This window comes from Sander lucioperca, chromosome 10 (assembly GCF_008315115.2).
Source record: "Sander lucioperca isolate FBNREF2018 chromosome 10, SLUC_FBN_1.2, whole genome shotgun sequence".
NCBI lineage: Eukaryota > Metazoa > Chordata > Actinopteri > Perciformes > Percidae > Sander > Sander lucioperca.
This window is the reverse complement of record NC_050182.1, coordinates 20,434,387-20,461,454: the sequence shown is the minus strand read 5'-3', so window position 1 is coordinate 20,461,454 and position 27,068 is coordinate 20,434,387. Positions and strand designations below refer to the sequence as shown.

The 27,068-nt window shown below is 39.9% G+C and overlaps 1 protein-coding gene across 2 annotated transcripts in view; it reads left to right on the top strand.

Annotated features, from left to right (window-relative positions):
• Nucleotides 1-27,068, top strand: part of LOC116066562 (vacuolar protein sorting-associated protein 13B) — a 353,457-nt gene that overhangs the window by 7,644 nt on the left and 318,745 nt on the right. For both annotated transcript variants that reach the window (XM_031322688.2, XM_031322689.2), the window contains exons 4-7: nt 15,417-15,534; nt 22,127-22,294; nt 24,854-25,035; nt 26,737-26,911. In XM_031322688.2, the coding sequence (XP_031178548.1) occupies nt 15,417-15,534; nt 22,127-22,294; nt 24,854-25,035; nt 26,737-26,911 (643 nt within the window). The remainder of the gene's footprint in view (nt 1-15,416; nt 15,535-22,126; nt 22,295-24,853; nt 25,036-26,736; nt 26,912-27,068) is intronic.

The following is a 27,068-nucleotide window of genomic DNA, read 5'->3' as shown; positions in this document are numbered from 1 at the left end:
ACCTTTTTAATGTTCATGTTTCCCCTCGAGAGGAACTGGGTAATATTAGGGATATTCAGATTGCTCAATAGGGCCCATCTGCAAAGCACCAAGAGCAGCTCACAATTATAGTTTCCAGCAAATGTGAAATTTCGCCGTTTAGCAGCAGTTGGAGATTACAGCTCCTGCTGACAGTGTAATTGCTTAAAATGAGCTGTGAAGAGGACTTGTAGTGCAGAAAGTAGAGTAATAGAAAATATGTTGTCAACTTGTTTTTGACATTCATTTTACAAACTGAAGGCCATTTACAAACAAAATACATTAGGTTTTATATGTGCCTTATTTTGTCCTCAAGTGACATGGTGGTGCTCCAAAGCAAGCTTAGAAATCTTCCTTGATCGTGTTAAGGCTACCTGCATCATTTGAAAATTAGACACTGTACATGCTTTCTTTAGTACACATCTCTGTTTTCAAATCACTAGCACTTTTGTTTATTTTTCAGATTTATTGTGCATATAGATACTTTTGCCCAAAAAACTACAAGAATGTAAATCGTTGTAGTTCATGTATGAGTTGAATAATTAGTGTGGACATCTCCATGTGAAATTAGACTAAGCCCTGGTCTATGCCTAAGAGCTCAATGTGTGTAACAGGAGATTGGTCATGGGGATGAAAGGGTTTTGTAGTAGTCAACTTCAACTTATTTCATCTTGTACACTCAATGTAGCCCCTCTTGAGTTACTTGATATGAATGAACTGTTTGATCTGAGCCGTTCTAAATTAAAAAGCAATCTGAAAATGTCAAGAGCTGTCCAGGATAAAACAATGGTCATTCTATATACAGAGCCCCTATGGAACCTGGAGTTATTAATAGAACCCATAAGGTCTCCATCTAGTATCTTCATTTCCCAATGGAAATCTCATGGAAGGAGTTAGCAGCAATCTTCAGTTTTACCAGCTTCACACCAAACTATTCACATCCAGGACAGTTTTTCTATATTTGGTGTATTTCATTTTTTTCATTAGGTTGCTGTCAGATGTGTCAGATGTGCTGGTCAGTGATGTGATACTGATACTATTGATTTAAGGCATTACTGCCTCCAAGCTTCCCCCTATAATGAGGAGACGGATAAAGCCTGAGATAAAATTTATTGTGCAGCTGTTTTTAGGAGTTTTGTTCTTGTATTTGTAGCAGTAACAGATATTGGCAAGGTTGAACTCAGGCCTTAATGAAAGACCTACCAGCTAACATTGATGTAATGTTGAAAAATTACGGGCACATTTTTTCTTCTTCTTGACATCTCGGTAAACTGCTCCAGATGTTGAAGATGAGGTGTGATCAGCAAAGACAGAGAGGAACTGGCTGGACAGCAGTTACAGTGGATCATAACACTCTCAGGAACTCTTTATTTTTTTACGAGACAAAGATAAGGACTTGGGTTTACAGAGGAGAGCCTTTCTGGTTTTGGCTCAGCCTGGTGCTTGATCTGGGAGTTTTATGGCCGCTGAGTGCATTTGCCACTGATGTGGAGGTTCTGATTGATGCATTGCCTCAAGATGATTTGGGGAGGTGCCTCTGAGACTTGTTGGTTTGGCATATGGTCCAACTAGGCCCTTTCTTCTGTTAGATTCCTTCCAAACTATTTTTAGGGCTTTACACCACCAGACCTCGTTGCTCCTAAATAATGGGTAATGCATGTGAATTAGGGAACCCCTTTTTGAAGACTCCTTAAAAACCCCAAGTTGTTATTCCATTGCAAAATCTACCACCTACAAGACAAAGGATTGCTACTTTGGCTTCCGAAGCAGAAATCTAAATATGTGATACATAACTTTTTATTATCAAACAATCAATTACACACTGGTCTAATCTTGTGACCTTGTTGTGGAGTTATACTGTGGATGCTACTGCTTAAATGTGGTTTTGCAACCCAGGTGTTGAATCCACAATCCACTAAATAGGAAACCTGGGATGTATGACTGTTAGCAGCTTCTGTGTTAAGATTGTTGTAGTGGTCTATTGTAGTTATGCTTTACCTTCTGGTTAAAATTGAGATATGTACAGTAATTTTCGTTGACAGAGTGTGAACATATTCTAAAGTGGCAATACAAAACATATTCTTCAAAAATGTCATTGGGTCATCTAGAAAACATTAAACATGCAAACAAATGTACCTTCACTGTCAGCCTCCATAGTACACAGACAGTCATCATCTCATTCTCTGACAGAATGAGACCCTGAGATCTTTTTGGGCCTGTGCAACTCTTCATTCACAAGTCAGAAAACACAAAGGAAAAACTTGAACGAGTAAAAGAAAACAGCCTGTGGAAGTTTGCAATCAGAAAGCACAAACTGGATAATCTCTGTCCCAATACCATCCGGAAATCTTGCCTTTGATTCTCCGGCTCGCAGGGAGCAAATGACTTACAGAGATTGCACTATAAATCCTTCTGATCATCAGCTCAGCGGGGCCTTGTCTTCAGGACTAAGGAGACAGAGGGTGCAGACATGGAGCTTTGGAGAATCTTTTACTTGGACCCAACCCCCCATAGCAGTAACAAAACCCATCTCTGACTGTAAATAATAAAAAGATGGAGTAATGTTGGCACACTGTGGATTCCTCAGGCAGGTTGGAAGCAAGAGAAAGTGTTCTGATGAGAGACAGAAGTATATTGAACATCAGTTGTTGCTTGGAAGTGGTTATGAAATTATGTTTGTGTGTAGGTCCCTGTATATGTGTTTGTATGATGTCATAAAAATGGCAGCATTTCAATGGCTATGAAGATGAAACCTCCAGATTGTTTATAGTTTATCAGGCCTTCATTTAAATTTAAACTTATCCTAAAAGCCTGCATCCATTGTTTGTTTTATGACCCATCAAAAAATATGCCCTCTAACAATTGTCTCTTGTATTGTATTGCTATATGGATTGTGTGTGCATAAACTTAATAAACTGGCAACTGTAATATCAATCGATATGTATTATTTTGGCAAGATTGGGAGATATTTCAGATGAGACCATAGATGAAGGTGCCCACTGTCTTTGTCACATGTACTGTACGTTGGTGACAGGATTGTTAAATCTAAGGAAGGCTTTGATGTTGTAATTATTCTGAAATTTCCTGGTCAGTAAGTCTGTATTTAATGCTGAATAAAAAAAGTTAACATAGTAATCATACAGTGTGTCTACAAGCCAAATAAATGTGTTCCAACATTTCCAACATAATTCTAGGCCATAAAACAATAACGTTAATTAGGGTTGCACGATATTGACAAAATGTGATATTGAATATGAACATTGCGATATTGATATTAACTTTGATATTTTTAAACATTGTAAAATTACAAAAGTTATGGGAAAACGCATCAAAACAATATAGTGCACAGTGAGACTTATGTACGGCTCCGTAGTGCGGCTGGACCACAGGTCGGTCGTGGATGAAAAATATTCAACCTTTCCGACTCCAAACTCTACCTGCACCGCCTTTCTGCACTGTTTATAAAGTTGTGGGATAGCTACCTGTGAGAAATAGACGCGGGATGGGATTTGGTACTGTTTGTCTAGTTCATTCAGAAGCTTGTTGAAGCCTTTTTTATCCACCGTGTGGATGGGCATCATATCTTTGGCCAAATAGTACGTCATAGCATTGGTGATTTCGATGTGTCTCTTCAAGTTCTTGTTGTACTTTGCCACTAGCAAAAGCACTCGCTAGTGAGGCTTGTTTTGGCTAGCGCTGGCGTATTAACTGCAACAGTTTATTTTTTGGGATAGTATCATGCACTCATCGTAAAGTGGCTTGTGGTGGTTTTTAGATGCGGAAATAGTTTGTTGTATTGCCTCTTGCGCGGTTTACCACCATTCGACACATTTTGCATAGAGCATTAGCCTGTGAAACATCTGTTGGCTTAAAGCCAAAGTATTTCCAAGCTACCAAGGAGGCATTACTTTTGGCCGTTAAAGTTTCCTCTTCAGTCGCTGTTATTTTGTCTCCTCCCTGAGCAACACTCATTTTCTTACTTTTGTGTTCTTTCTTTTGCTCCACTGACTCCCTTTCGCTCTGTCTTGAGGTCCTTTCTTTTCTTTCGCTTCTCTGATTCTTTCCGTTTTTTTTGTCTCTATCTATTTCTTCACTTATGCCGTCTGTCGAAATATGCACACACGTCACGTGGTACGCTCCATAGGGTTCATCACGTAGTGGACCTGTGCGCTGACGTGCATTAACATGTGCAAGTGGCACGGTAACTGGCCAATGAAACATGATCATTATAGCGGTTCAAGCGGGCTCTAAATCAAACACAACTAAGCCACACAGCCAACGGACGGGATGCATCGCTCCACAAAATAAACTAAATATCAGTGAGTCACCCAACGCTACACAACCCACAGTGTTACACTGCTTTGTCTTTGAGGTTTGGTCGAGTTTTGGGTTCCTGGTGGGATGAGGTTATTTTAGCTCCTCAGACAGTTCTCAGACACAGGAAAGCTGTCGGGGGCAAAATTAAACCCAATGGCTTCCTGCATCCAGTGAGTCAAGTGGTGATCAATACACTCTGGGCAGGATGCTGCCGCTTCACAATTTAATCCCTGCTCTCAGGCCATCCGGACTACAGCAATCCCTCAATGGAGCTTATTACATGCTGGATGCTCCAGGTGATATTGCCGTCTGGGAAACGATTACTTTGCAATTAAGGCTAATGTTTGCTTTATTAGTGATTTCTTCGGACAGAAATTCTGGGAAGATATTGTATCGAATTTAGGAACACCACATTCTTTATGAGTCTTAAATCTAAACAGACACTATAGGAAAAGATTGCACTACATTAGGGAACACGTTTATTTTGCTTTTAATATTCGTGTGTGTGTGTGTGTGTGTGTGTGTGAGTGTGACACAACAGGCTTTCATTTCATTTGGTTTTTGGGTGCTACCATATGCCACTGGGTTTGTAATTGTTGTAATTGCTGTAACCACATTCGTAGAGATGCATATTTTCTTTCACTTTTGGTGAGACAGAAAGTAACAAAAAGGAGTAACACAGTAACTGAGTGCCTCTGTGTGTAATTTCTCAGTGGAGAAAGGTAGGCTTGTATGACTCCACGTTACACAAACTGTGGGTGGTCTGTGTTTCATGTCTCAGGGTGAGTGTGCTCCATTTAGCAGACCCTCACCCCTTTGACCTATGAATAATTTCACTCTTATTATAGAAATTATGACGCCATGTAAGGAAGGACATTGTAACCAGGAAAATCATGCATGCAGAGCTAGTCAGTAGCAAGCTATTTGGTAAAGCTTAAATCTTTGATTTTTTTTCCCCAATACTAAATTTAGTATAGATCTAGATTCTGTCCATAACACATTTTATATGTAACACTTAATGATACCTGAACTGATCTTGTACAGAAGTAGCTCCGCCGCTCTATTTTTGTGTTGGTATATGAGTTAGATTCCACTTGACCCAGAGTGTGCTGGAATTGATAGTGTTTGATTTTTATCTTGGCTGGCCAGGGCGCCTGTAATGTGTGGGTAAGAGAAGAAGAATGTAATATGAATAATTGCACAACATGTCACTCCATGTCAGGGGAGGGAAGAAAAGAGGGTTGTGTGGAGGAGGCATATGGTTAGCTGAAAACATAATAAACATACAGATCTTAAAGGAGTGTATCACCCTGGCTTGACATTGGCCATATTGCTTTTTTTTAATGACCAACATGATAATAATTCACATGATATAATTGATTTGTATGTGCTCCTAAGCTTTGATAAAATCTTTTTGACAGTTATAATTTCCAGTTCACAATGGAACAGAAAGTAGAGGAATTGGAATACTGTTTAGTTGCAGTTGGTGTTTCAAAGTTGTCCCCTCCTCTCTGGCTCAAAGAGGAGGTGTCTGTGTTGGACAAACAGATGCAGCACAAACACACAGCGATGGGTATGGGCTGCACACCCTGCACGCTGTTATTGGCTGGGGGTTACACACCCACGTGGTGCCCAAAGACTATGGGTGACACCCAGAAACATCCCGAACAGCAAAATTAGAAGAAATTAAAAAGAGGAGGGCAGGGTCTCTGTAGATACACACTTCTAGTAAGTCAGTTGATGATTGAGAGGAATTACTTCTGTATGAGTCTATACGTTGTTTTATAGGAAAATGCAGCTTGGTAAAAAGTATAAAGCAGATATTACCAGTATTAAAATGTTAAATGTTTAAATCCCATTTAAAATTTTCAAACTATAGTTTAACCGTTTAAACCTTACTTTTAACCTTTTAGAGTGGTAAAACAGGACTGTACTGGCTATTGGCCAGGGCCAGGCCTTTTGTTTAATTGGGTTGTTATCAAAATTGTGAGTTAAGAAATGAAACATGTCTTTTTTCATTACACTGACGAAGACAATAAGAGACCTGAAATCCATGGACAAGCTGGATTACGGCTCCAAGACGTTATAAGAATGAAATAAAAAAATAAAAAAAATTCTAGGGTAAGGTTGACAGTTTTCCATCTCTGAAGTAAGCTGAATGTTGACAGTACCTCAGTCACTTTGGATCCCGGTGTATAAAAGCTATGCAAACATAAGGCCTGCTGCGTTCCGCTTGCATGCTCAAACCCCCTGCAATATGGCTTTGGCATTGGATGGAAACTACTCTCCTATTTCTCTCTGTTTTTCTATCTTGCTGGTTTCAGAACATTGATACTCTTCAAGAACACTTATGCCTCTACATTTCGGGCCTTCCAGCTGCACCTCACATGTGCAATTAAGTTGTCAGAGTAGCCTCAGCCACTGCTCGCGCTGTTCTTGGAGGCTGGTGCTTACATCGTTTAAGGGGTGCTTATGTCTTGTAAAATGTGCTTAGTATTGTGTATGAAATAATGGGTAAAGCTCAGAACAGGGATGGTTCAGTTTTTCGACAGATGAATGGCAGTTTATGTTAAAATCCGGTCCTGAGTACTAGAGTTTTCAGCAACTCATTAAAATAAAAAGAAGATATAAATATCTCTATAGGATACTCATTTTCTTTACCGTTTGTAAAGATTATTAGTTAATTTCATATCATATGTAGAAAAGTAACAATGGTTTGCTTGAATAGGTTACCTACATAACATATAACTGAGGCCTGGTTATTATTTGGATTAAAAATTAACAGGTAAGATTAAAGTGTTTGGGAATTCCCCCATGTGTTGTAGTAGACTCAACTTAGATGTTTTGTGTGTGTGTGTGTGTGTGCGTGCGTGTGCGTGCGTGTGTGTGCGTGAGGGGTCTGCGTGAGTGTTTTATTGTAGCTAATACATTGCAGTTACTAGCATTCGGGGATAGCTGTGCCAGCATAAGCAGCATGCCTCACATGCTCAGCCTGGGCTTGTGGTTAGCTGATGGAGACATCTGAAGGACCAGAGCCTCTCAGATCTAAATCAGGAACAATTTCTCCCTCTTTCCCATTCTCTTTCTCTCCCCCCCCCCCCCCATAAACACACACACACACACACACACACACACACACACACACACACACACACACACACACACACACACACACACACACACACTATCCTGTTGTCTCAATCCTATTTTTCTTCTTTTCTGGCTTGGCTTTTTGTTCGCTAAGTGATGTTTCCCTCACTCTTTGCTCTCTTTCATTCTCTTTGTCTGTCCCTTTCCTTTTATGTTTTCTCATTTTCACCAGTGAGAAAACAGTTATGTGTGTCAGGTGCAATAATACTGCAGTAATAGTGCAGGTCAGCATCAGGAACATGGTATGTTAACATCAAGAATTCACTGGGCACCAATGAAAGTGAAATGAGACAGCAGTGATCTAGACTGTTCAGCCTGGTTCGAAATTCCATCACGGCACCTATATCAGAGCTAGCCTGTCTGAATTTCTTGTTGTTGGCTTTTAATCAAGTCTTGGAATTATAGTAACTATGATTTAAAACATTTAGTTTGAACAACAATTGTGGAGAACAAACGATGTTAGCGAGGATGAAAGAGCACTGACCTCGGCGCTCCCTCTGCTTTAAAATGTCTTACTGCTGACCTGCTTACTGTTGTAACCAATTACATGCATGAATGAACTGTCTTTAAGATTTACTAGATTAATGGAGAATTATGCACACTTTAACTGGAGCAAAAATAGCTACTGTACCGTAAACACAAGATTGGTTGCTGGTGGTATTACTCAAGGTTTAACTAAAGAAAATGTCTTGGGGTTTAAACCAATACTACAGAATGTAATAGCTCCATAGCAGAGCTAAAATTCACTTAAACTGGTCACATATAGTAATGGACAATAATGGAACTGATTGGTCCATGATACTGAGATGCTGTAGGACGGGTCTTTGTTAAAACCTCCGTACAGCGTTAAAGAGATGTGAGATGGGTACTATAGCACTTTACAGTTAAGGTGGTTTTACTGTCCCTTACTTAAAGCTCTATACAGCCAATTGTATCCTCTCAGTTGAAGATAATGCAAACGGCTGTCTGAAGATGTCCATATGAAATGCTTTGAAGTAGGGCTGGGCAATATATTAATATTATATCGATATCGTGATATGAGACTAGATAACGTCTTAGATTTTGAAGAATCGTAATATCATTACATGGTAAGTATTGTCTTTTCCTGGTTTCAAAGGCTGCAATATAGTAAAGTGATGTCATTTTCTGAACTTACCAGAATGTTGTAACTGTTCTATTATTTGCCTTTACCCACTTAGTCATTATATCCACATTATGATGGTTATTTATCTAAAATCTAAATGTGAAGATATTTTGTGAAAGCACCAATTGTCAACCTCACAATATCGTCACAATATCGACATTGAGGTATTTGGTCAAAAATATCGTGATATTTGATTTTCTCCATATCGCCCAGCCCTACTTTGAAGTCAGACGTCCTTCTGTTGCTGCCTCTGGGTCTTGTCCATAACTGGGATCCCTGTTTGTCTTTGTTGTTATTCTGGGCATGTTGGAGGCAGATATTAAACATAGCCAGTTTGACTTGGGTACAGTGGAGGCACTCTTGGCAGAGGCCTTGAGCATGACATCACCACTGCTGTCGTTGTGATTCCTCCCGCTTTAGAGTGAAATAGTTTTGTAATTGTGCATTCTCCTTTTCGCGTTTGAGTCTTTTCCATGTTCCTGCTCCCCCCTCTTTAAGGAACATATTATATTTTTGGGCTTCTGAAAGAAAGAAGGCCTATACTTGGAAAACTAACCTCATACTTTCATTAAAACAGTTTGCTTCTGGTATTACAGATCTTGTACACAGACTTTTGAAATGATTCTAAAGAAATCCCACAAGTCTGTCTATTCTCTGTTGTGGTTGCAGTCCTTGTATAGGTATGAAGGTTTTGAAAAAACACAAATTACAAATAATTAATTTGACTATAAAGAAAATAACATGAGTTTCAAGTTCACCAGGATGGGATACATAATTTGATGGACTGTCTTCCCCTTCATATGAAGTCAAGGATATTTTGTTTATCTGACGGTTAATATGCGTATGTGCTGAATAATTGCGGTGTGTGGTTTCACAATAGAAAACTGACTTGAAAAATACTTTTATATGAGAATCACGATAGCTTTACTTTTGACATTAAGAAGCAGCACATTCATTTTAGCTGCATAATGGTACTTAAAATTAGCCATCTTTGCTGATCTTTAGTTGCATTTTACCATGTACTGCTGGATTTATTTTATAGAAACACTACATTTCACATTCCAAAATCATATGAAAGTAGCTTTTTCTTTGGGTTGAATACTTTGTAAGCTGAGATTTTTTAGAAACTACTAAGTTACACTTCCTCCGTTACACTGATCTTACACTGACTCTCTTATTTGATCAGAAAAAAACAAGGCTAAGGAATACATCAGTTCAGTTGAAGTACCGAAGCACTTTTCAGGACTTTTCAGGACTGTAATATTTCATTAGTGCAGTATATGCGGTGAAAATGGGGATCTTCTTTGCCAGTAGTGGATTTAATTACTTGAAAAGAGGAGAAAAAGGAGAGAGAGACCACATTTTTGTAATGAGCTGTTTTCATTGAGATAATTATTCAGAATGTCACACGATGTGATATTCATCTGGGCTCATTTCAGGCTATAATCCCTCCAATCTGCCATGGATTCCAGCTGCACGGCTCTGCTGTGTTTTTCAAGTGTTGGTCTTTATATCTAGGCTGTGCGGTACTGTGCACATGTATTTGTGTGCGGTGTTGTATGCAAGTAGTAGTAGTTGTATGTGAGCATAATAGTAATATTAAGAACTTTTGCTCATTTAGTCTTTTGAATGTGACGGCGAGTGTGTGAAATTCTGTCCTTACAGTTTTGGCTGGCCGCAGCCTTCTCTAGTCTACCTCCGTTTGAGGAGAAAATGAAACCACTGTCTTTAATCATGGTGTAATGGCTTTCTGCATTTGTTACAGTTTCATTAAAAACCCATTAGCAGCTAATTTTTAGTTGAGCTGATGGATGGGTTTGAAGCCAAGGGACGTTAAAGAAAAGGTAATTTGAGTCAACTGCGATGAGCTCTGTTCTCTTCAGCTTACATTCCAGTGGAGTCGTCATCAATGGCTGCATACCATTTGACATTACTGGAACCATCCCAAACTGTGACTGTATGTTTGAAAACAGTAAGCCACTTTTCACAGCTCATTCCTTTTTGGTGCCAGCTGGAAACCATTCTTATGAGAACCAGGGTCATCACTGTTAAACAAGCTTCAGACTAGCTGGTTATGGTTGGGATGAGAAGTTCTAGAATAAGCGGAAGGATGAAGAAGATGACAAACTAGAAGCAGCTGTATGAAAAGGACATAGATTGTTGATAAGGAAGAGGAACATATGATGATTAGTAGGAAGGAATAAGGACAAGTGAAGGAACAAAATAAGTAAGAGCGAAATGATATGAGGAGGAGAGAGGACAGAGGTGCTGTTCAAGAGCAGACCAGTGTGTTCTCTGCTGAATGTGGGGTGTCTGTATCACATCAGCAGTGACTGTTTACTGTATTGTTCTGGAAAAACAATCGGAGATCCATCACATCCACAGTGTCTCCCACAGAGAGGTTTTCTATTATTTCGATTATTATCTGGCAAAATGTCTTCTGTGAGTGTTTTTGTAGAAGAAGGGAGGTCTGATTGCTGGATCCTCCCTAGGGATTGGTGCTCTGTGGGCCCTGACATGGGGGACAGGGCCTCTACTTGTCAGACCCAGTGAGTGTGAGTGTGTCTGTGTTTGTGTGTGTATATGAGTGATTTGGAGGAGAAGGGGGGTCTGTCTGAGATAAGGAGCTATTGGGTTTCCTTCATTTATTTTCTCACTCCATAGGCGTTCGCCCTCCACTGCCTGGCCTCCAATCTCCAGGCCTGCTGCTTTGATGTCAGCATGAGTTTGCCAGCAACCTGCAGAGGAAAAACAACAATAACAAAGAGTGTGTTTATCCAGCAATGGTCTTCTGTATGCACCCATTAATCTGCTGAAACTGTGTGAAATTGACCAGTTTTAAAAATGTTTGGGTTTCAAAGATCAGGCAGTTGCAGGCATGCAGGGTAGTCAACTGCTAATCCCTGCCAACAATTTCTTTTTCTTGTGTGTTCATCAACTGAAATTTAAAAATTGCTTTGTAATTTGTGGAGAAAAAAAAAGAAAATGCCATATTTATTTTTTTATAAGAATTGTGCATTGGGCAATAAAATCTGTGGCAATTTTGTTTTGTTTTAGGCCAACATATGTCAAAATGAATGCCTAAAATGACAAGAAATTGCAGGAAGACCATTACAAATTCAATTGGGCAGATTCAGTTATAATGATTAGGTGTCATCACATCACACTGTTCAAATTTCTGCTTGCTGTGGCCAGAAATGGTGTACTTACAAAAACAAATTGCATTTTTTTCATATTAATTTTTTCTTATTCACATCACAATTTACACATAAATGACATTGCCAATGGCAGTTTAGATTTTACTGGTTTCTGGTATCTGAGAGTTATACCTCGTTTGTTTGTACTAGGGCAACTGTGACAGTATCTGCAGAGGTGCTGTTTTTAATAGCTGGAGGTGGTGGCAGGGTTCAGCTAATGTGTTGAGCAGCTCAGATGAGAGTCAACCCTCCAGACAGGCTCTACACACTGCCTCCCGGTCCCTGACTGAGCCAGACGTTGCATGGGGACAGAGGTCAGGCCTGGCCTTCCTGTGCCCTAACCCTCCATGGGTCCCCACTTACCCTCTGAGTAGGGGGTCCCCCTTGCCTGTCACTCACACTGCCAGGACCTGCTCCTTTTTTCTGTGCCTCCATTCTGGTCCCATTGTCTCCAAGTCTCTCTCACTCTTGCTGTCTCTTAACTACTCTTAGTCTCACAGTGTCTCACTTTCTCTCAGTCTGTTATTTTTTCCACTTATCTCTTTGTCTCTCATATCTCTTTTCCTTTTTTGCTACCGTCATCTTTGGTCAACAGCTGAGTTGACATGCCTGCAGGGGAAGCAACCCCTCCCCCCCCCCCCTTTTTCCTGGTCCTTCTGTCTTTCCCTCCTTCTCTATCCCTCCATCCCTCCCTCCTTGTCCTGTGCCCTGCCGTGGCATTGGAGGGATCAGTTTACCCAGCAGCAGCTGAGGCAGGCTTCATTTGTCCCAGGGCTTCCCTCTGAAAAGGCATTTTTCGCCTCTGGAGAATTGCTCGCTGCCCACGGTGACATTGAGCGCTTAATTGCGCTACTTCCAAATTTGGCAGTCTTGTTCTTTAGTGGCAGTTTGAGTTGTTGAACTCAATGTACTCTTGGCCTGCAGGGCTAGGCACTCCTTTAGGTATGAGAGTCTACAGTGGAGGGGGACTGTTTCTAATTCTAAAGTAGTGTATTGTGATGTAAACAAAAAACCTCAACATGTGAGCATGTCTCATTATAAACTTACCTCATCTTAAAAAACAGCCTTTTTTCTTTTTTCTTGTAATATCTACTTTAAATATTGCAGATGCAACGTTTGAAGTGATGACAAGTTAACAAATGAAGTGTGAATAATGAGCAACAAAATTTACATCGTATTATTTGCCAATCTCTGTTCTTTGGAACCTTGATGAAGTATTTATTATTCTTCCCCTTATGTTTACCAATTCCCACCACTCACTGATGGGGAAAAAACTGCTTGCATAGTGCAGCTCTACCGCAAAGGCCCTTACTGAAGTAAAGTGTAAATATTTCTGCCAGAGCCTCTCTCGTCTCTTTTGGCAATTGCATGTTTACATTACCGCACTGGGGGATACTTGCTTCTCTGTCTGTGTCCACAACTCAAATTATGCAAAGTATGTTTAAAACCTAATCTTCATTACTCAACCACACAGAGAGAAAGGGGTTCATTGTCATTAAATAGTGTTAGAAGCAGGGAATGTGTGTTAATTGTGTGGGGTACGTGTATATACAGTATGCACAGCATGTGACTTGCATGAAAGGTGTGGATGTGGGTTTTCATTTGCTCATTTGAGTATGTGTGAATGAAGTGTGTGTGCATGGAGTAGCCAAATATATTTGGTATTGACACCTTCAGTGTTTACATTTGTCAGGATAAGGGGTGGCTCCTGAGACACTCCGCCACGCTGATCACCGTTTAAATCCTAAACACATGTGATCGGCCCGTTTTCTTTGTCCAGATTGTCTGACTCACTTACCGTCCGGGTTGACAGTGAGAAGGTTACAGTGCAGCAGTAACCCTTAATTGATGCCATACTGGGGGTTAACTCAATCAACTCTCCACCTTTGTTCCTGATGTTTTCTATTTTTTAGAATTGGTCTAATAATGTATTTGATTATTTTTCTTTCTTCCTTCCTTCCATCCTTCACTTGCAGGCATTTGTCTACTGTGAATATGAGGTATTTGTTCAATCATACATAGTAGTTGTAGAGGAGTAGAACTTTAGCTATAGTAGTCATAGTATGTCTTTTGTGCTAAGATATTGATGTAATAGGGTGAGCTCCCCTATTCTCCACATTGATAATTTATGGTTGAAGAGGTGCTGGCTGTATTCTAAACTTGACAAATATTTCACCCCGGCGTGCAAAACAGATTTGACACATTTGAATTCCATAACCTCTGATAATGAACTGTTTATTCAAATGCTGTGAACATGCAAGTCCCTCTTAAAACTTGGAAACGAGACCGCAAGACTCCGCTAAAACTTGGAGACACAATGACCAAGACCCTCTGGAGAAGGTGACAATCTGCTTGTAGAAATTTTACAAGTCCACAAAGTCAGTCTCTTTATTGTTAATGGAGCTTCTCCAGAGTTTGTTACTTGATGACATCAGATATGAGAGCCTTAGTTTTCTGCTTTAAGCTTTAGGAGAATGTTTGATCATATTGCTTCATAGGATAATGCTGTTTTTGTGTTTGTGAATTTACTAAGCTTAATTGTATCTACCCCAGCAGTAGATCTAGTAAAAGTCATTGTCTGTCAGTCCTGTTTTGTCCTCATGTCCCTATTGTTTTAATTGCACCTCGTGTCTTAGCCACAGGGCCGGAGGCACTATACAAGCTGAACCAATAAATAACCCCCTCATCCTGAATCTTGGCTCATTTTGTTTATCTTCAGGCTCATCTCTGAAGGGGATGTCCATTTCATCGTCATTCCTACACACATATAAACACACACACAGATCTTGTACATTCCTGGGCTTAACAGGCTGCTGGTCTCTTGAGTGCAGATGACGTGCTGTTGTGGAGGGAGAGACCTTCACCCTCATCCAAGGACCATAGTTTATTTGTAGAGCCCATGGAGATGGTTGTTAAATGGGGATGGAAGGGAGGTTAGGGGGAAGGTTTGGTGTGAAGGGAGGCTCAAAAGCAGTGGTGTATAGTAGATGCTCCCCCAATCACTCCTATGTTCATTGTGCACATAGCCATACAGGAGAAAAGATAATCATCTTACATGCACACCAATAATTGGATTACCCTCAATAACCAGATAAAGGTGACCGATTGGACTGGTAACCTAGTTCCCCACAACCAGAGTTTACATGATTTGTTTGGTAATCAATCTTGCTCATGTGTGGGGAGAGTCCTGCTTGCTAATAACTAAAGCTCCACGGGGTAATAGAAAATTAAGGATTCAACTGGTGTCTTGGCAGTGGTGAATGGAAATGGCACCTTAACACATGGACTGTTCTTTGTATCTTTAGGTTGAACCTAAAGAAAACTCTTGTGCCATCTCCCAACAAAGGTCTCTCTGACCTCTGTGATGCACGTGCAGTAAAAGGACACTAGACTAAGCTATTTATACATACATACATACCTATACTACTACTGTACACTAGTAAAATAAAGTATTACTTAAAAAAATATCTATACTTGAAAATAACTGTCAGAGCAAGTCTAAATGCACTGGTTCTGTAGAGCTCTGTGTAGAACCTTGTGTTTACTTTACTACCTATCCTAACAGGCATTCTTGTTTGTTTTTTCATCAGGATGACCACGAGAGTGGCTCTAGCTCCACCAGTCGCAGTGTCTCAGACGGCTCCAAGGCCGTGGCCAAGCCACGCCGCCTCCAGCAGGCTGCCCCCAGCGACCCGGACCTGCCCCCAGGTGAGTGATGGCTCTGGGGCCAGTGAGGCTATTCCAAATCCCTGCTCAGACAATGACCACCAAGGCAGGATCAGCCTCTGTGGGGGAGGATGGGACCACAGAGTGAGGCTGAGATTAGGACCTTTTACAATACGGAGAAATCTTATTTTTTTTTTTTTTTTAAGCCTCTAACAATGTTAAAGTAACTAATAATTGGATTTAAATCCACTGGCTTGTTGTAGCCCAATACCTGCAGAGGTCGATGTCAGATTCAAATGTAGGCAATACCGGTTTACACTGTGAGAAATGTTCTTTTTGAGATGAGCTGTGTAGCTCTGCATTTTTAACCAGTGTAAATCAGCCAGAGAGAGTGTGGGGGATGTGTTTGCGATAAATCACACAGTGATGGCTCTTATCAACAAGGCCACTTGACCACATGCCTCCTACAGGGCCATGGATTCCATGCCTGCCTGCCTCCACCACTTTACAACTGTGCACCTCACAAGGAATGGCCTTGTTTGATTGGGGCTGGATTATGGCCTTTTATAAATATATGACTTTTTTAATCCATTTTTTTAACCAATTTGGCAATTTGGCTTTTAGAAGGAAAGAAACATACCCAGACATTTTTCTTTATGTTTATGCTGGCACAGACAATTTGAATATATATATTTTCTGAGTATTGCATACATACATGACATTGCCAGTTCTTATACAACAACAATACGCTTAATGTAATTAACATTATTTGAAACCAACATGTTCACAATACTCTTCTTTCTATTTCCCCCCATAAAAATAAGAGAGAATATTAATAAAAAATACATAAAAAGTGTAAAAAATAAGAAAGCACTTATTCCTACATGGATAGGTAAATAAATATTTAAATAGGTAGAAAAGCAGGAAATAAAAATGAATAGCTATGCCATTCCTCTTTTCTCATCTCAAGGTATCCCTGTCTTTTCCATTTATTTTTTATATAATCTGTAGAGTAAGTTTTTTTTTTTGTAAGGAAACCTTTATTCAGTCTAGAAACAGTACCTTTGTTGGATTCACATGAATATGCCCTTAGAATTTCTTTCAGCACCGGATCTTCCAAATCTATTGGGTATTTTTGTTTACATTTATCAAAGTAATTAGGTAATTGCAAATACCTGCAAAAATATAAATCCTGTTGATCTAAAGACAACTCTTTTAAAGTTTGGAAGCCCTTTAGTTGCCCTTTGTAAGTGAGTAGGATGTTGGGATGCCTTTTTCTATCCATGTTTTAAATCTAAGATCTAGTTGATTGGGTTTAAAGTCGGAGTCATGTGCACTCCATCAAATTATCCATAATTTATCCAATAATTTATTTCTTAATTGTGTTCCAAACTTTGAGTTGAAACTTTACCCATGGATTTTTCAATTTGAATATTTTTTACATGTACTTAAAAGTGCAATAGGATGCACAACCTCAGTAATCTTATTGAAATACTCAACAAACCTTCTGAGACTTAAATGTGAAGAAAAGATATGGCTTTTAGAGAGAAAAAAAAGAAGAGAAGGAGAGGAGAGAGAAGGGGGTCTTAAGCTTTGAGAGCTAGGTCACAGTCTAACACCCAACCAAAAGGCTCACTCCCAGACCCCTAGGATGCATGAATGTATGAACCTACACTCCTGGCTGGTTGTATCTGGGGAGGATCAATTTCCAGGCCTGATGTTATGAGATAATATCTCTCCCCAGCTGTTAAAGCAGGGTGCCTCACACCCCAGCATCTCCCTTAGGGCCTGCCTCCAACAGATCCCCCAGGTGTGTGTGTCTGTGTTTTTTAGTGTATCTGTGTTAATTTGTGGGCACACCCCACACTGTAGTGAACCTCGTTTCAAACCATTACAGGCTGTAGGAGACAACTCTGAGGTCAAAGGTTGCAGCACCTCAATAACGGCGAGGAAGCAGATGAATGCTCTAATCCCAGCCTTCCTAATTATAAGGTAGAGGTTAAAAGTTAGATGAGGTAAAACTAACCTGCAATGACTCAGACAGAGGATGTTTTCATAAGAATAAGATACAAAACAAACCTGTCATGAGTCTTTAATGTAGTTAAAGAAGTTGAAAGTGTGGACACAGCACAGCACAGCATTTCATGGCAGTGCACTTATGCAATTTTATAGACTTTTGTTAGTTTAGTGAGTACCTTATTGTAGACTTGTTATAGTGCACTGGTATAGATACAGATGTTGTTATGCTGAGAAGAATTTCCATTTCTGCTATTTCTAAGAAAATATCTATATTCTGCATGGCCTTGTAATGTTCATCATATTATGTACCTTTAAATATACGTAAATGCACGCCGCTAGCCCCACTGTCTGCTACAACAGGGATCCTCAACAGGGGGTCCGGGACCCTTAGGTAGTCCTCAGAGTCAATGCTGGGGGGCCTCCAAATTATTGTTAGTTTTTGAAAGTTTTTTTCAAAAATGTAAAAGTCTTAACATGAATCCAACATATTATTAGCAAATATAAATTTGTGCAGCTGTATTATGTAAGAAAAATGAAAAGAAATATAGTAACAAGTATGGATTGGACTTGCTTTCAATAAAAATATTATTAGAGAAGTGGGAGGCAATAACATGTGATTGGGACATCCCTTTTCTGGCATCATCCTTATTTTTTAAGCCACATGCATGCTTATTTGAAGCTCCATATTTGAAGTTAGTTGCACTTCAATGCCTCTGTCTCAGAAGGCAATGGTGGACACAGGATGTTGTGGATGGGAAGTAGGAGAGTGGCAATGTGTGTAGATGTGTGTGTGTTACGGAAGACGTTACTTAGCAGTGAGACAATTACAGGGCAATGACCAGTCTTACCTCTTCGTCAGCATCTACGTCAACAAACCTGTGTGTTGAGTCTGCTCCACTCCCCTTCAAAACAACCAAAACAAAACACGGCCGACACTAAAAAGCAGCCACCAGCAATTATCCAGTCATTTGGCCCTAAGCTCTCACATACTGAATGAATTTATCCTCCCTGTTCTCCCTGTGGTGGAAAATAGTGATGTTAATTCATATGCCATGGGATTGGTAGCCACACAAAGACCAAAGACCAAGTGCTTCCACCTTGGGCGATTCTGTGAGTGATTATGTTTACTGCTGCTTGTGGGGGACCAGCGGCCACTGTTTGTGAGAACCGCATTTCTCTGTTCCAGAGGAATCCTGCTTTGGCCCTATTCACACTGTTGAAAATGTGTTTTGTTTTATATGAGTTCAAAGACATTTAATAGTGGCAAGTCTCTCTTTGAGTCTAGGTTTAGCCTGCTACCTGTGAGTTGGGTGGATCAAAGTTATACTCAAGATTTGCAGTTTCAAAGCTAAACTCCTAAAGAGCCACACAAATTTTCATTTTTTGCAAGTGCCATAGGACATGTATTATGACGTGTCTTTGCAGTCTGACAGTTTCTCTAGGTAAACAAACATCTGCTTACAAATTGTCTCTTGTCACATGTGATAACCTGTTATTTTGGACATTTGATTAAAAAATGAATGGACACTCATATTAATTTGTAAACGTTCTTGCATACCTACATAGCTGACTTGTGTATCATTTTCCACCAATGTTTTTATACTGTATTAACCTTTTCTGTTGGAGTACTAGAGCATTTGGGGACCATTTCTTATGTTTTTCCCTATTGAACATTATTAAGCTGGGTCCCAAAATATGGATTTTATATTCCAGTCCTAACTATTCTTATTTTGTTGGTTAATAATGCTCAGACCAAATTTTGATTTAGATTTCTTAAGATAACAACTGCTGTCTGGAGGGTAGTGTTGTTTCACACCCTGCCACAAAAGCACAGAGTGCTTTGTGTGTGTCCAAGAATTGTGCATGCATGCATGGTTGTGTAAGTATGCGTATGATTGGAGGAGATTGAGATTTGCATGGACTGAAATACAAACACTCCTGAGATAAATCCATGGTCCAGTGCTACTGCTGTCCTGGTACTGGGGCCTTTGCTCAGAAAATAAATACAGCATCTGTTCTGGTATTACTGGGAAATGCTACTTATGGATAGAGAATATCCCATACTGGTAAAGGCTGGAGCTTTCTCCAGCTGGAGCTTTCTTGTGTTCGGAGACTTGCTGTACCATGCATGGTTGGGTTCTGTGAATCTACAATTAGCTAATAGAATAGCTAACATAATCAAGTGGTGATGGTAACCTTGTAATAACAGTGTTTCCTTGGTCCTGCAGGAAACTTGCCATGGTGTCAGTAAGATCCTTGCACCACTATGTTTATGTTCCTGGTATTTTGTATTTTATAGAGAAAATATCAAAATGAAATGGAATAGAATTTTGTGAACTGTGCTCAACACTTTAAAGGTGCTATGTCCCACAGTAGCTACTATATGTATTTACTTGGCTAGATTGCTATCTGTACTAACTACATTTCAGAAAAACACAGCAGGACCAACTTACAGTACATTTATTGTCTGATGGACTTGTCAATCTTTCTCTCCATGGCTAATAACTGGCAAGGCTGATAGCTGCTAATACTTTCCATATACAGGAAAAATTGTGAGCATGGACAGTATAGTGTTTCTTTCCTGTATTGCACAGAAGAGAGTACTTGGCCTGTTCTAAAATCATAAAGGAGCTGGTTTTTCCAGTCATTTTATGGTTGAACAGTTTTAAGTGGACTCCTTCCCTGTGGGCCGCAGCACAGGTGCTGGCTGTGTCAATTGTTTACAGAAGTTCAGAGCAGCGCGATGGCTCGCAGAGAGACGTAGTGGGGCCCTGGACTTGGTACGAGGCAAGAAGAGGTATAGCAAGTGTAAGAGACACACTCTGACACGGGTAAATTAGATCCAGAGAGGGAAATAGCAGGAGGTAAAGTGCTGGTTTTACTGCCCAGGCTGCAGGTGCGACAGCAGCGTTCTGACTGACCCCAAAACCACAGGCACACACACACAGCCACATTCATGCACGCAAGAAAGCAGCCAGGCACACACTCAAACTCAGACAAGCACATGCATGCATGCAAGGCCACGCACAAATGTCACGAACACACATCGCGTTTATGAGTAGAGTTTATATTATGTCATCCTCTCTTCCTGCCGTTCTGTTTGGTCAGGCAGCAAACTCATGAGAATTTTGTCAATTGGATTATGCTAATGAATAGTCGGGCCTGTGTACAAGTGGCAGAACAGTTAACCAATTCATATAAATATTTTCATCAACAGCACCATTTAGTTCTGCCTAATTATCGGTTCTGTTATGCCCTGGGCCAAGCATGTAGATACAGGAAGACAAACATTTGGTTTGGAAAATAAGGGAAAAGCATTAAAGGTTTATATGTTTTAACTTGTAGTGACTGTGTTTAACAGTACATGGGAGGAATGAATAATGCCATTGGTCCTGTGGTTAGGAGGATTTATTGCTGTATATTTTCATATTTTATGGTCGAAACTCCCCTGTCTGTAATATTTTAAGTTCTTTCTTACTTCGTTGAGTAATGTCCTTCGCATGTATGTTTTTCCTGTGAAGCTTCTGTTTCTGGGTGTCACTGTGACCATTAGGAGGTACTGGTAACACTGCCGGATGGCTCCCCCAGCTCTGCTGAAACCCAATCTATCGGGCTGCTCTTTCTCTCCTGCTGGCTCTTGGTTGCTACATCCCTCCACCTCTTCATCACAAAGTCGCTGGCCCCCACCTTTCACCCTCACCAAAAAATCAATTTCTATTTTCCTGTTTCTTTCCATTTGTATACAATTGATTTCTTCATCGCCACAAAATGTAAAAGTTCCTGTCCCTTGCCATTCATATTCTATAATGCATTACAATTTTGAAAGTAAGTGATAACACATACTTGTCCAGCTATCACAGTATAAATTTAATGTGTATTGAGTGTGTTCGCACAGGTCGCCCATTTGGAAGTTTTTTCTTCTTTGCATTGGCAGAAGGGTGTTTCATTTCAAATCCTGTCGTCCTAAGACTGTAGTTTCACTGTGCCCTCAATAACTCCGTCTTGTATAAATATGTATAAAGTTCTGAATTTTGTATGTGTGAAGGCGTGTGTATGCTAATCCAATGAATCTTGCGTATGTTTAAGTGAACATGCAGGCTCCTCAGTGGTTTAACAGGCTTGGGAGGGATATGTTTAAGGCAGCATGTGCATAGTTTGGGGTTAAACAGGACTTTGTATCTGAGAGGAGAGCTCTTCAGAGATTCATAAATTCACCAAGGATTTGTAGCGCTGCTCAAGGGTGAGGAGTAAAAATGTTTTCTTATGGATATTTAGCTTATTTCACTTTACATGTCCAAGGGATAGACTGAGGCAAAAAATAACATGTCAGGGCCTCCTCTTATTTACGAGTCAACGAGGATGGCAGGGGTCAGTAGTATTATGCCTAGACTTTTAGGGAATGCAGCTCTGGATTTTACTTGTTTACTGTGTCTCAGCACTAAGTTAATGTGTCCTGATGTATGCTAGTATATACAGTATATGGAATTGTAGCTACTACGTCCTCCTGTGTGCATGTGTGTCTATTTTTAATTTTGTATGCTTTTTGTGTATATTTTAATCTGGACCTATTGGGCAGTTTAAGATGTTTCTCATGTGTTTGCTTATGTGTTCTTAGGTTACGTGCAGAGTCTGATAAGGCGCGTGGTGAACAACGTGAATATTGTGGTGAACAACCTGATCCTTAAGTACGTGGAAGATGACATTGTGCTGTCGGTCAACATTACCTCAGCAGAGTGCTACACTGTGGACGATATATGGGAGAGGGCCTTCATGGACATCACTGGTGAGCAATGGCTGCTTACATTCCTTGGTAGTGGGATTAACTAGTAAATCCACTGAGACAAGAACCTATATACTACAGTAAGTATTTAATTTTGTTAGTTCAAACTAAGGTCAAACTGACATATCAGACAAGTTTAAACATGGCTCTTTGTGTAAATGCCCAATGTCAGCTGCCAGAGAAGTCTCATATTCAGACTCCCCAGTCTGATTGGAGCATGTATAGGTGCAATGCAGAGTCGGCTTTGACACAGAAAAGAGCTCACATTTAAAACCACAAAAGATGATTGAAGTGGGGGATTTTAAACCTAAGCATGCCACTTATAAATATAAATAGAACAGTAGGACTTGTGGGCCCTTGCTTTTGATGGCTGCATGGATCATGCGTTGTGTTTTTTTTGTTTTAATTCCTTGTGGTAGAGACAATAATTACTTGTAGGAAAGAATAAGAATGTATTGGAACTAGTGTTGCACGATATACCAATACTAGAAAATACCAATTATACCCTATCATTAAACACGCACAATACCCCATTATATTAGTACTAATACTTTAAGAATGACAGTGTTTTAATAAGAGCCGTCAATCGCTTCGATGCGCGACAGTGTTTGTGTTCAGTGCTTTGCTTTAGAGTACTGCATTGGGTTTGGGATACCGCACGAGTGAGCGATTAAAAAAATGCTGCAGTCAAAAAATAAACTGCGGGTCCCTGGATTTAGTTAGTGCTAACCAGAAGAATGGAGGCAACAAATAAAGTTAAAAATAGGATTAAAGCAGGTCATGAACAGGATTAGGAAAATAACAAGGCGTTTCTAATTACCGACCAAATGTACTGATAAAATTAGATTCACCATCTTTTCTGAACATCTCCAGTAATTCGGCAAACACATAATCAGCCAAAGAGCACTCACCAGACACCACTGTGTTTCTCAGTAATGTGAAATGGACAAAAAGGAAAAGCAGTCCGGCGAGAGTGACATTGTCTTCACGAACACCTCTATGGCGTCTTCCTGATTTTAGAAGCGTTTCCCTCATAAACATCTTATATAACTTCATTTGAATTTATTATCATTTTGAGGGATTTTGTTTTGGAAGCCGAGTCTCGCCGTCTCCTGGGCTGCAGTACCACTCTTCGCCTGAATTGTTACTAGTATGCGTGCGGGGAATGGGAAATGGAGCTAACTGATAGCTTAATGTCACACAAGCCTGGCATCTTAAGGCGCTGACACACCAACCCGATAATCGGCCGTCGGACAGTCTGGCGAGGTCGGTGATTCAAGTCTGTTCGGTGTGTTCCGTGCCGTCATCCATTGGAGGAGCTGTCGGCCTTCATTTTGGCCGACCTGACTTGCTGGGTCGGAGGGCGGGCAGTCGGACCACCAATCTGATTGGTGGAGTGCTGACCCGGAAATAACGAGCGGGATGAGTGATGAACGCCTCTCAAAATCTGACGAAAATCTTTTAAACTGACCTTTGTTGATCGATGAAATGAAGACAGATTCAGCAACTGTATGGCCTATTTATGGCTTAAAATGTTTTCAGAAACACGTTTCAGTGAACTATTTTCGTAAAATACGAGATTGTATTTCGAACAAGCCAACATTACTATCCGCTGGAGATGCCAGACCCACGTGACGCGTTGTCATTTCTTGTTTCAGTTTTTTGTATTACGTATGCTTAAGTCGGCGTTGCTTCGGTGTGTTCCAAGGCACCTTTTGGACCTCGGGGAGCAGACTGATCAGTCTGACTGCCTTTTCTGCCGACGGTCAGCCGTCTGGTTGGTGTGTCAGGGGCTTTGGGCTTTTCCTGAATCTTGTATATGTACTACAACAACGATAACGTTTTAAAATCTTTTTTTTTTATTCACAGCAACAATACTGTAAGCCCATCTACATTCTCTGTAAAGGGTTTATATTGCACTTAGAAGCTCTCACACAGTACAAACTCCTGGGTTTCTCAGCTTACTGCCAGAGAATTACAACTATTTTTAACTTGAACTACCATCATAACCTTGAAGAAAGAACTGGTTCTTTATATGGAGTCACAAAAGCGTAATTCAACAAAGAATTCATGAAGTGGTCATTTTCAATCACTGTTATCACTGTGGAATTTCTTGTTAAGGGGGCCCTCTTCCAACATGTGAAGCATGTAGTGGTTACAACAGTAGTTACTGGCACTGTTTAGAGAGTGAAATAATTCTGGGAATGATGAGTCCTGTTATCAGTCTGTCAGGGGTGAGTGAGTCAGTGACAACTGAGAATCTGATGAACACCACACACACCACTTGGTTGTACCACTTGTAAATGTTACATTACACAACAGCTCTGTGATGTCTGCTGAGTGTCATCTCACCTTATTCCCTAGATCACAGATAATAAGGATTTACTGACAGGGCCTGCACTCTGTTACTTTGTGTATGATAGATTGTAGGTGTGCATTTCCCTGTGTGCATACTCTAATGCATGTATGTTCACATGTTGTGTCAAGCACAATGGGTCAACCTCTTATGTGTTCAATGCAAAATGATCATTAATTATTTCATTTTCTTTTTTCTTTGTAAAGCTCCAGAGCTGGTCCTAAGGAAAGTGATCAACTTTGCTGACTGTACTGTGTGCTTGGACAAGCGGAATGCTAGTGGCAAGATCGAGTTTTACCAGGACCCGCTGCTGTACAAATGCTCCTTCAGAACACGTCTCCATTTTACCTACGACAACATCAATTCCAAGATCCCATCTGTAATCAAAGTGAGAAGCTCCATATTTGAGCAATAACTCAATAACCGTCATTATCTTCCCAAAGCTCAAGATCTAGAAAAAGGCTTTTATATGGGTTAATCTGATGTCATTTTGGTATCATCCAAACATGCCACACATGCTAGGGATGGAAAAGTTTAAATTTGTCATACCAGCTTACAGTTGTTACAGGAACATGACACTTCCTTTTTTTAAGTTAGCTGTTCTTAAATCAATAACAGGATAGTGACTAATTTCAGTCCATTGTTCTGAATATGTATGGAAGAAGAAGACATCCCACTAAAATGCAAGATAATGCTACAAATAATATGATTGTTCACTGTAGTACCATCGGTATTTGATTTTGACGAGATTAGACTTTTATCAGCACCTCAGTTTGGTTTGCCTATCTGAAAAAATGGCACTTTGTTTCATTCTGGTAGGTTTGAAAAAGCTACCCTAGAGAAGAATATGCTATTCTTATCTTGGCCAATTTAGTCAATGTTTGTTCAATAACTAGTCAACCATATTGATGTAATTGAGAACACCCAGACTAGATAACTATATCACGTCATAAATCAACAGCTTTTGGACTACAGCACAGATTTTGAAAATCAATCTCAAAGTAGCTTAATTTCAAAACAGTAAACAAGCAAACACACCAAAAAGTACTCCTTTCACTAGAGAATCATCAAAAGCAGTCACTATCATTTTTCTACTCAATGTCAGTGGAAGACGTTTGTTGAAAATCACATAGTCTTAGCTGTCTTGTTCCTTAATGTGGTAGAGATTTGTTTTTGTAGTCAGAAGTAAACTATTTCTGATGGAAAAAGTCCTTAATTCTTTAGCTGATGCATTATTAACCTCAAAACCCTAGGTTAAACTAAGGAGATTCTGTAAACGTTTGTACAGTCTAGCCAGAAAATTGATTGCGGCCGTTTTTGGTTTATGTTTATATGCATCGCATTTGTCATCTTTCCACTATAAAGCTTCATCATGGTACATTTAATTCGGCCCTATTTATCTGTTAAATCATTTTTATCAACAGGCTGATTTAAATCAGAACTGGCTCATTTCCATCTACATATTGTTAGTATCAGTTTCACGGTGTCCCATCAACAGAATCAGATGCAAAAGTTTTGCCACATTTAGAGTAGTTGTGTCTGTTACAGTATGTTAAGCAATAGCATTGGTAAGTCCACTTTGACTTTATTCCATAGTGTCTTCTGTTATTTATAATTTATTAACATTGTATACAAAATATATAATACAAACCCCTCTGCCTAAATGAAAAGTTTAGTTGCTGCTGTAGTTTACAGTAAACATATTGGTTCACATATGTGGGTACATTTGGACCTGACTTCTTTTTTCCTGACATTGTTTTTATTTTATGGAATATATCTACTTCCTTCTTGTTACTATATACAGTACATCTCCTTGCATTCAGACCATAATTTGTGGTTTATAGCTGTATGTCATTTAACAGGAGCAAAAATTCTGTCTTCCACATGCAACTCTCAGCATCCACCAGTTAGCCAGAGGGGAAGCCATACCACTTTTTACAGGGCCTGGGGCAGCTCTACCCTTTTTTTATTAAACATTCCTACTCACATTTAGCGGGAGCCCACTAGAATCATCTAAACATATAATTTAACAAATAAAATCTCAAAATTTAAACCATCTCTTACGTTTTTCTTCCTTTCCTTTCCTCAGATCCAGACCATGGTGGAGAGCCTGAAGTTGTCCATTACAGATCAGCAGCTGCCCATGTTTATCCGCATTTTAGAGCTGATTATTGCCCTCTACTATGGGGAAATTGGAGGACACAAAGAGGGCGAGGGAGAAGAGGGCAGTGTTCATGTCAGGGAGGCTGGAGCGATTTTACCTGGTGAGTGGGCATCGACAATTTTGTCTCTGACCATAAGATTTTTTTTGTCTGATTTATTGTTATCTAAAACAAAACTCTGGGTTGCTTTACTTTATCTGGTGGTTTTTTTAAACTTCTTTCAGTAGCAGCAGTTGCTAGAACTTGTGCAACATATGTA